This window comes from Tursiops truncatus, chromosome 12 (assembly GCF_011762595.2).
Source record: "Tursiops truncatus isolate mTurTru1 chromosome 12, mTurTru1.mat.Y, whole genome shotgun sequence".
NCBI lineage: Eukaryota > Metazoa > Chordata > Mammalia > Artiodactyla > Delphinidae > Tursiops > Tursiops truncatus.
This window is the reverse complement of record NC_047045.1, coordinates 88446766-88457510: the sequence shown is the minus strand read 5'-3', so window position 1 is coordinate 88457510 and position 10745 is coordinate 88446766. Positions and strand designations below refer to the sequence as shown.

The following is a 10745-nucleotide window of genomic DNA, read 5'->3' as shown; positions in this document are numbered from 1 at the left end:
CTTGTTATAAGGACACCAGTCACTGGACGTAGGTCACCCTCCTCCAGTACGACCTCACCTGCAGAGACCGTGTCTCCAAACAGTGTCAGGTCACAGGCTCCAGGTGGCCACACACTGGGGGATGTGACCCAGCCTGCTTTGGCCCTTCTTTCCCCTCTTCTGTTAGATGCACACACTCTCCTCATCCCCGAAAACTGATATTCTGCTCAAGCGTCTGTTAACTCTTCAGAATTCCCGTTTGCCTGCTGTGACCGACCTTGCCTTGTGGTTCGTGGTCACATGTCCCTCTGTCCCGTGGTGGCCGCCCAGGACCTGCTCCAGCCTCCAATGCCCCCTGTGCAGCGGAACTGCCAAGTCCAGCTTCCCCTTTGGAAGAAACCTCTTCTCTGGAGCCCCAGCAAGGTAATCCCTCTGGCCAAGCGCTCCTCTGACCTGGTGCTGCTTGTGGTCTGTTCTCCTCAGCTGCGAAGGTGGTGGGACCCTTCCTCACCCCGTGTGCTCCTGAGATGCTCAGCACAGCAGGACTTCCTGTCTTCAAGCTCGTTGGGTGAGTGGCCGTCAGACGGGTGGGTAGATAAAGAAAGGCACTGACAGCTCCGTCTGCTGGCAGGTGGGGCATGAGGGTTTAACCACCGTTTTCTGGACAAAGGAACAGCCAACCTGTCAGCAAAGTCAGGTCAACTAGCATATCAACAAGCTCCACTGAAAAGGCTTTAAGGGAAACGGGGTTATACATTCTTCTTTGGAGTCTGAGACAACAACTGAGTTACATAGAGTCCAGCTTTTTTAATTTAAATGATGACTGTGTCACCAATTAGTTGACCAAAAGCAAGATATCTTACCTTGAACAAGACATATACTATATATTCTTTGAGTCAAGTTTCTTCTTCCTCTGTAGCTCAGAAATTGATATTGTGTACCCGGTAATAAATATACAGTCACCATAAACAAAGGCTTTCAGAAAATGCAAACAGTGGGCCAAGGTCATTGTTCTGCTCGGTGACAAGCCCTCTCCCTGTCCCACTTCATCCTCCAAACCCCCAGGGACACCCTGGCTGGGCTGCAGTGTGACTGGCTCTGTGTGCACCTGCTGTCCCTCGTGGCCCCCACCTGGCAGGGACCCAGGTGTAGAGGATGCAGGTTCCTCAGCAACGTTACCCCCATCAGATTTCAAGGTGGCTTAGAGCAAACTCCCTCTAACACCCTTTAGCTGAGACTTGACCTGTCGACTGCTGACCACACCGCTGCCCGGTACCTCGGGGGTCGTCAGCCCATGCAGCCGACCACACCTCCTCTTCTGTCTGCGGTCCAGCCTGGTCTTGGGGATGTCTCGCCTCCTCCCTCCATCCACCTGCCCCTCATCCGCCCCCTCTCCCATCCATCTCCTGCCTCCGTCCAGGGCGCAGCCTGGCCTCAGGGGATGTGTGAGCTCTGGGAAGTGGCAGGGAGTCTGGCTGTTGCTATTCTTACTTCTCGAGGCTTCCTCTTGCACGACCCGCTCATCGGGCTGTCCTGGTAAGCGAGCCTTGGAAGCTGACTACGGCTTGTTCATGCCGCGGGGAAAGTCTGTGCCAGAGGTTCTTGGCCGCACACTGGGCGTCCCCAGGGAGAGGCCATCCTATGGGGTCCGGGCTGAGCTCATGAAGTAGAATTTGGATGAAAATAATTCCCCATCCTGTTTCTCTGTCATCTAGGTGATGTGTTGACTTCCTTTTAGATTAAATATCGTACTTTCCGCACATGATAAATGAATTGGCCCGTATAACTTCATCAGTAGGTGGACTGATCATTTCCACACACTTACCCTTTTGCGTTTTATTGATTGTTACTTATTTGGTTTAGAAAGACCATTCTCACTTTGGGTAATGTGAACCAGATCTGAAGCCTACAGCTTGCATTCTTTCTCCTAAGCAAAAAGGGGAGTTCCAGCCAATCTTGCTGGTTTTATTTATAGCATTTTATTTCCTGAGAGAAGACAGGAAAAGTTAGTCTTCCCCTCACTCATCTGGCTTCTCCTCTGTGGTCCCCCAGCTGCGGGTCGGAGCAGGGGTGGGGCCACGGGGTTGGGGGGAGGCTGGACCAGACCGGTGCCCGGTACTCCAGCAAATGCGAGATCAGAGGAGGAATTATGTCATTTCTCCGAAGGAGTGAGTTCAGCTTGCTTCCGCGTGTGTCTGACTGACAGCCCCACACAGGACCCAGCGCATATAAGGAGCGCCTGCTGCCCGGCGGGTACCGAGCTCTGAGCCCAGCTCCTCTGCTGAGTGGGGCTGGGTCTCCTCCCTGACCCTCATACCTCCTGGACCCCATTCCCAACTCTGAGAGAAGTCATCCCTGCAGGTTTTCCACATACCAGGTAAGAGCTTTTTTTAAATTTACCAAAACATTTCATTGTAGTTTAATTTTCAGAAAAGGCTCTTTTTGATTCTAAGAGGGGAGAAGGAGAAAGTGCAGAAGAGGTTTAAAGTAAGGAGGGGGCATGCCTATTAGTACCTCAACAGCAAACACGTCTTCACCTTGTATTTGTGCCGCCCAGTTGGAGAACTGAGGCGAGTAAACTCATTTTCAGCACTTTATTTGCAGGGATAATGTTGTGATCTCCTGGGCTTTCGCATCACCTGAGGATTCTTGTTACTTTCGTGAATGTACCTGCCTGGAAACTTGGGCAGATGCTTCTGTTTTCAGCTACAAAATAAGACATTTCCACATAAGGTTTATTATCAAGGTGTGGCCATGAGAAAGAAACTAGAAAAAATTGTTCCTGAGCATGTGAAAAACAAGCGGAGAGGTTATAGAGACAAATTCTAAACATTTTTCACAGCTGACAAGTGCTTTTGAACGTTCTTAATGAATAGTATTTAGTGAGCCTTGCAGAGTGTTCCGGCTGCCCGTGGACTCCAGCTGTTCTTGAAAGTCTGGGGAATAATTTGCAGATGAAAAGGCAGAGGGGAAATAGCGTTACTTCTGTCAATCCGAGTTGGGCTCCTTTGGGGAAATCACGGCGCTCTCGGCCGAGGGAAGGAGTGTTTCTCAGTGAAGTTATGTTTGCTTTGATTGTTGATATAAAAAGAATTTTAAAAGATCTTTACAAGTTCTAATGGTATTCTGTTGCAGAAGGCTTTGGAAACCTTTCCTTTGGAAAAAAAATATGACCTTAAATAAGCAGTAAATGTGTGAAGTGAGGCGTAGGATATGGGAGCGTGTGTCCCCGTCCCTATGGCGTGTGTCGTAGGATATCACACGTGTTGCCTTCTAAGAACACAGGACTTGATAAGGCTGTACCAGCCATACCCGTGACTCCGACCCTGCTGCGTTCTTTTCTGCTGTCGCGATCCCCTGAGATAAGATGGGACAGATGGCAGAGGGCTGATACTTCTGCTTTAGAGTCAGAGGATTTGATTTTGTTAGCAACAGAGTTCAGCATACTCCCTTGATAGGAAGCTGAGCCTCCAGAATTTGGAAATTTACATTTTGGATGGAGCTTGTCATTGCCAGAGGCAGTGGTCACTGCTGTCTGCAGGGGACAGAGGTGCACGTGAGGCTGAATGGGGAAAAGACCTGAGCTTTGCAGACGTGCCTGCCCACCGTTTACTCTGAAACACTTGCGTAGTGTTCACTGAGTGCCAAGTGCTAGTCCAAGTCCCTTACGAGGCTTCACTCGTGTAACTCAGCCCTCTGGAGTCCTATCAACACCCTCACTCCTACTGCACTGGGTGGTCATGGGACAGCGCATTCCAATGAACAGCCATGCGCCCTGTGCTTGCTGGGCTACCTAAGCCTTTACAGACACTAACTTGCTTGATTTATTCTCTCACAATAACCCCATGAGTAGAAAATTTAAATGCCCATTCTTCATTCTACAGGAGAGGAGACTGAGACCAGAGAGGGTAAGTAAGTTTCCCCAGGTTGCACAGAGGGTGCCTGACAAGGCAGCCCTGAGCCTGGCCCGGCGGGGGCTTGCCTGGGCACACAGCTGGCTCCTCGATGTGCAGGTGGAACTCAGCGAAATTCTGGACTTGCTGTGGGCAGACTGAAAGCAAGTGTCTGGATCCCAGGGGGAAACCTGAGGGTTCTGCATGGACCCCGCTTGCCCAGGGGATGGTCCCCATCTTGGGGGGAATGGGTAGTTCTAGGTTTCCAAATCCTTCTGTAGAGGGGACTCCTTGGATTTCTTCGTCACTGAGAAGCTCAGGATGTTTGAAGCCCTAAACAGGGAGGGGTGAGGGTCTCAGCTTGGCTTCGCCTCAGCGGGATGCAGTGTATCGCCGGAGGGGCGTTGGGGCCGTGAGCTGCTCAGCACGGAGACCAGGAGGCTGAGCAGGGGTTAACGGTGGATGGGCTCCCGGCCAGTCTCTGACTTCTAGGCCAGTGTCTGCTGAGCCTGCCAACTGAGAATCCTCAAGAATGGAAAAACAGGCCTCAGGAAAACAGAAGAGCAAAGTAAAAGTGATTACTCAGTAGAAGGCTATTTTTGTTTTTGTAATTATGATCCACCAGACTAAGTTTACTTCTAACGCATATACAGTTAATATTTACTCTATTAATTAAGTCATGTGCAGCTTTTTTCTTGGCTCTTTACACAAAATGTCTTCATAGGTCATTTTCCCCAAGCTGACATTTTTCTGAATTCAAACTTCCTGGGTTTACATCCTGGCCACACCTTTCAGTAGCATCACTGCTCTGGGCAAGCACTTAACTTCTCTGAACTCCACTTACCCGTCAGTAAAAGGGAGACGATAATAATAGTTGTTGCCTCCTAGGTCATTATGAGGGTTAAATAATATGAATACTTAGGACGTCATTAGCATAGTGCTTGTCAGCAAATGCTAGACCAGGGAATACCAGCTACAGTTAGAAGAATCCATTTGAAAAGCACATTTCCTATCTAGCTTTAACTGCCCACAAATCCATGTGGGCAGTTCTGATTTTCCTGCACAAATTCTTTTTAAATGGTCATATGAGTAAAAATCCCAGTCTACATTAGACGTTGAGGTCATGTATTCAGAAGTAACGGGTCTGATTTATTCGCAGGGGTTCAGCCCGGCAGAGGCAGGATGCTGTGGCCGCTGCTGCTGCTGGCCGTATGGCCCTGGTACGGTGCTTGGGGTGAGTGTGGACCCTCCCCCCCCCCGCCCAGTGACCTGGGCTCCCAGAGCAACAGCCTCGCCTGTGGGAGGAGGGATGGGCAAAGTGGAGGCCCGGATGGAACCTCCTTAACTTAGTTTAAGATGAATCCCCAATTACCTTTGAGTCCATACACCAGGAAATCATTTATTTTTGGAAAATCCAGGTGGTAGAGAAAGAGACCGTCTGACCTGGAGATGCAGTCTTTGGCTGGGGCACTTTTTGCCTTTTTTCATATGTGATATTCACAGCATACTAAACTTTTTGGTGTTTTATAACTTATTTCCTTCCCACTTTTTATTCTGCTCTTAAAAATGTATCAAAAATATTTTTCCATGTGTTTCTTTTCTTACAACATGATTTTTCACGACTGTATCATATTCCATTAGAAGGTAACACCCAGTATTTTTAGGTCAATTCCCGTTTACTTTACACATCCCATCTACACTAGTATAAATGATGCCTCATGGAATACTGCTGTGGATACATATATCCTAGAGTTTGTGGTTATATATTTAGGATAGCTTCCCAACGTAAAATTGCTGAGTCAAAGGTTTTAATTATTTTAAGGATTTTTGAGATATGGGCAAATAGCTCTATTGCAGGTAGTAAAATGACACTTCTATCAGCAACACTGTGTATTATAATGCTTTAATTTGCCAAGTATTAGATGAAAAGTTTTTCTCTGTTTAAACTTTCTGTTCAGAAAATTATTGTGAATGACTTAAAGTGTTAGGATTTGGGGAGGTCCGACAACAACTCTTTCCAGTAGTTTAGACGGTGACTTAAAACCATTCATTTGTGGCCTTACGGCTCATCATCTCTCAGATGCTCCCCCGCAGGGTGAGCCCTGAGTGGGAGCACGTCTTTCTACAAAATAAGGGATTCCCACGTGACAAGCTCAAGTCCGCTGATCTAAGAAAGCGACATGAAATGTAACTGCTTTCTAATGATGCGCCAGTGGCAAGACTGGAGGTGCACTTCCCTGCGGGATGCCTTTCTGGGCAATCAGAGGCTAGAAAGAAGGTTGCCTTCGAGCTTCAGCTCTGGGTGGAAGAGCAGGAAAGAGCAGGCGGCCAGGGTCCTGGTCCGGGAGCAGGTGGGACCGAGTATGACCCGAACGCTGCATCCGTCCTGGAGGAAGGCTTGCTGGGCAAAGGGTCAGCTGGTCTGAGCAGAGCGCCCCTGACGGTCAAGGGCGGAGCTGGTTCTGTGGAAGCAGATGTCTGAGGGGGGAGGTAGCGGTGGTTTTCGAGGAATAAAGCCCGAGCACCCAGGCGAGGAAGGGGGGACTTGGGGCCCCGAGATGAGGGTGCCTGTGCCTGCTGCTCCCCGTGACCACCTTGTTCTGCTCCCCGGCAGCCGGCGACCAGGACGAGGACACCGCCTTTGACCTCTTCAGAATCAGCAGCATCAACCGCAAGACCATCGGGGTCAAGCAGTTCCGGGGCCCGGACCCCAGCGTGCCCGCCTACCGCTTTGTGCGCTTTGACTACATCCCTCCGGTGAGCGCGGAGCACCTGGGGCGGATCGCCGAGGCCATGCGGCGGAAGGAGGGCTTTTTCCTGACGGCCAGCCTGAAGCAGGACCGCAAGTCCAGGGGCACCCTGCTGGCGCTGGAGGGCCCAGGCGCCACACACAGGCAGTTCGAGATCGTGTCCAACGGCCCCGCCGACACCCTGGACCTCACGTACTGGGTGGACGGCACCCAGCACGTCATCTCCCTGGAGGACGTGGGCCTGGCTGATTCCCACTGGAAGAACATCACTGTGCAGGTGACCGGAGAGACCTACAGCCTCTACGTGGGCTGCGACCTGATGGACAGCTTCACGCTGGACGAGCCCTTCTACGAGCAGCTGAAGACGGAGAAGAGCAGGATGTACGTGGCCAAGGGCCCCGCCCGAGAGAGTCACTTCCGGGTAGGTTGTGCGGGACGCCGCCGAGGGCCCCGCTTAGCGCGCTGCCTCGTGCAGGGGTCGGGTGTGGCCTTGGAGGAGCAGACACACGTGCACCTACCCACACAAGCTCCACGTGCACCATGCACACCCACCGGCACATGCAATCCTGTACACGTGCACGGACTATACACGTGTACACATGCTTGCACACACACTCGTAGACGCTCTTACGTGCACACACGGCACACACGGCTTTCTGAACCAGGAAGGAGCAGAGCACGCTGGCATAGGTGCCCTTTCTCAGCTGCACAAATGGTCAGCGATTTCCTGAGTGAAGACTCATTTGATGATTGAGGACGCAGCCCCATGCAAATGTGTCCAGATTCCAGTTCAGTACTGACATGGCAGGAAGACAGGAGAGAAACTATGTTTTCTAAGGAAGGGGCTATTGATTTATGAGGGAATAGTTAGTTCCATGTTCACCTCAGTTATAATAGTTTTTACAAGAGGATCTCTCTAAATGCAAGTGTTTAGAACCGGCAGTGGAGGGTTAGTAACTGTTCTCCTCCAGGTGTGTGTGTATTCTTTGGAAATAAATGTATGATTAGACTCAGTTATTTCAGTAAAGGCCTAGAGATGCTGGTCGTGGTCTCTGGCCATTGTCAGGAAGCCCCCCAGGCCCACGTGGCCGACTGGCCCCACTGGGACAAGCCCCTCACTGTCACCGGGAGGACGGCCTGGTCTCATAGCTGTACCGTCTGTTCTGTGGTTGGAACAGTGCACGTTCCCGAGACCCATGGCCGCGTGCGGGAACACCAGGCACCCGCAGAGTCCCCTGCGGAGAGAGTGTGGCCCCCGCTGTCCCCTGAGCGTGTTCAGAAGACAACCCTTGCCATCCCTCTGGGGGCCACTGCCCCTTCTCTAAGACACTCTTCCTTCTCCTCGGGTCAACCCCACTGTCTGCCTCTTGCCTCAAACGAAGCTTCAAAGTAACACACAGATAACCCATTAATGAGATTTCAGACCTGCTGAGGGCAAAAGCACAGACGAAAATGTTCTCGCTGCTGTAAGGTTACATCCTGTATTTTTGAAATATCGTTTAACGTGGCGTCGAACATTTGCTGTTTATCCATCTCTGTTTCTTTCCTTGTACATATTTCAGGGTTTGCTGCAGAACGTCTACTTAGTGTTTGAAAACTCTGTGGAAGATCTTCTGAGCAAGAAAGGTTGTCAGCAAAGCCAGGGAGGTAGGTGTCTGGGCTGCGTGTGGTGCCCCATGTCCCACCTCTGACGGGTTCCTCCTCTGGTGTGTGGGGAGGGGCCGGTGGGACATAAGTAAACATGTTGGAATATGTTTCAAGCGCTGCCATGGCCGTGAATGAGCTCGCTGGTCAGCTGGGATGTGTTGGCCTCTGAAACAACACATTGCTTGAAGGATTCATTATGAATATATTTTAATTATCCAATAGAATCCATTTTACATGCCAAAAAATAAACCCCTGGCATTTTAACATGATTTTAAATACATGCGACTATTCCAGTCTACTGATGTGGGAAGATCAACTTAGTAAGATAAACCAGAGACGTTTGTCCAATTTGGTTTATGGAAGTTTTTTATACTATTCACAACTGTTGGTACAGCCTTATTATGAAAATGGACGCCACTGGCATCATTGACAGGTAATCCCACGCTGTCTGTTAATTGCATTTTGAATTTACATTCAACCATAATTTGTCAACATTGTCTTGAGCATTTGGTATTTGAAGGTCACTATGCTGGGGCTTTCTGAATGCATTGTGTCATTTCATCTTCAAAACCCCTTGAGTTGGGCTTATCCACTTCCCTCACTTTACAAATAAAGAAGCGGGGTGCCAGGAGGGCCGCTAATTGTCGGGGGAGTGGCCTGTGAGCATCAGAGCAGCGCACCTCCCGCCCCCAGGCCGCGTCCCACACAGGAGGCTCTTATCTGCCACGTGATCCCATTTTCCGACTTACTTCCATTAAGAAGCTTCTTCGTGTCAGCTGTAAGGAAACATAAACTGTACTCGTGTGGATCCGCGCGTGAGGACGCGTAGGATCTGATGTCTGTAATGCGCAGTCGCGGCTGGTGACCCAGCCCTTGCCCCCGGAGCGCCCGGAGGGCTGGCTTGACGGCTCAGAGCCGGAAGCCCCGAGCGCCGGCACTGCAGGCATCATCCGGGTCTCTCCATCCGAGGCCGCCCACCTTTCAGTCTGTGCGTCTTTCCACAGTCGGCCAGTTGAGTTCAGGAAAGGAAAGAAATGAAACTGTGACTTTTGGTGGCCTGTGCAGTGAGAGGACCTTATAAGGCCTCCCGTCACACACCCTCAGCTCCAAACTCCCTGAGCACCACAGCCTCTGAAGCTCTGGACCACATCCCATCCCAAACCACCAGCTCCGGCTGAAATGCCAATATCAGCCCCTTCGGATTAGGTCATAGACATTTTTTGCGGGGAGCTGAGGTCATAAAAAAGCAAAAGTTCTAAAAAGGCTAAGACAGTACTAACTGACATCCCACAGGACACAGAGAAAGAGAAGATGGTCCTGGGGGCCCTGATAGAGGGAGACTTGCTTGTCTCTAGATAAGAGCTTAGCATCCTTGGAAGCGGTCACCCGGTGGGGTGGGCACGTCTCTGTGACAGAGAAAAGGAAAGGGGGCACTTGACCCTTGATGGGGGGGAGAGTGGATGTGGCCCTCACCCCGGTCCCTGCCCTGCATGCCACGAATGGGGGTGTCCTATCTTGAGGAAGGGCTCTGCCCATCTTCCATGAGACGGTCGTGGGACTTCCAGGCACTTTTATTATTGCCGTATTTTTATTCTTCTACATACATGTAGTGATTAATATGCTTATGTCTGTATGGTTATATATGGTTTTAGGTCTGGTGAGTCTGAGGTATCAGTGTGAGTTGCAACAAGGATTTACAAACAACAAAACTCGATCATAGACTGTCTGACAGAATTATGACATTGACAGGTCATAACTCAGTAATGGAATGTATCGGACGAGACAGTTGAGCATCACTGCAAAGAGGACGCTGGGGCTGGCTTGCCGGCCACATCCCAGCTGGCCAGGCTCCCCTGAGGGCGACACCCGTCTCGGCACTTGCCCAGATCACTTTTGTAACTAGTGGCATAGCCGCGTGTGTGTCCCATGTTCAGGGACTTCCAGGCGCTTGTACTATTTCTGGGGTAGTGAGCTCTGAGCCCATGGTTGGGATTCTGCCTTTCTCGGGGTCTCATGAGGCCAGCAGGGAAATGATGAAATGACTCATTTAGCAAGAAAAGAACTGAATTTGCCTTCATGCAGTAGCCAAACGAAAAGGCATTTGGGATGGAAAAAGGGGATAAATGAGGAGTGAAAGGAGTTGTTGGAATTCATGGAGAATATGGGGCTGGAAACAGGTTTAGGGTGGGGGACAAAAAGAAGGAACTTATCTTAGATAATAAATGATATAAATATTTATATAAAAACAAGAAAAACAGGAAACTGTTGCCTCTAGTGAGTTTGAGCACGATGCGTGATGCAGCTGTAGGTCTCTGGCTTTTTGCGTCTCTCCATCCCTGAGCTGACCGCTCGCTCTGCTCGTGGGTGGTGTCTGGGGTTCAGTCCCCACGGTGCTGCGAGGTTAGCAGCGCCTCTGGTACAAGCAGGGCCGCAACGGGAAACACCTCCGCCAGCTCTCGGGCTCTTGGCGCCCGTG

At 50.5% G+C, this 10745-nt stretch overlaps 1 protein-coding gene across 3 annotated transcripts in view; it reads left to right on the top strand.

The window, feature by feature from the left end:
- Window positions 1–2168: 2168 nt before the first annotated feature.
- THBS2 (thrombospondin 2) overlaps window positions 2169–10745 on the top strand; it is a 28105-nt gene continuing 19528 nt past the window's right edge. For 2 of the 3 annotated variants that reach the window (XM_004323609.4, XM_033836603.2), the window contains exons 1-4: window positions 2169–2356; window positions 5032–5106; window positions 6487–7043; window positions 8185–8269. In XM_004323609.4, the coding sequence (XP_004323657.3) occupies window positions 5055–5106; window positions 6487–7043; window positions 8185–8269 (694 nt within the window). In that variant the 5' untranslated portion in view covers window positions 2169–2356; window positions 5032–5054. Of the gene's footprint in view, window positions 2357–3863; window positions 3888–5031; window positions 5107–6486; window positions 7044–8184; window positions 8270–10745 lie in introns of all 3 variants that reach the window. The other variant, XM_033836604.2, reaches the window with a different exon arrangement.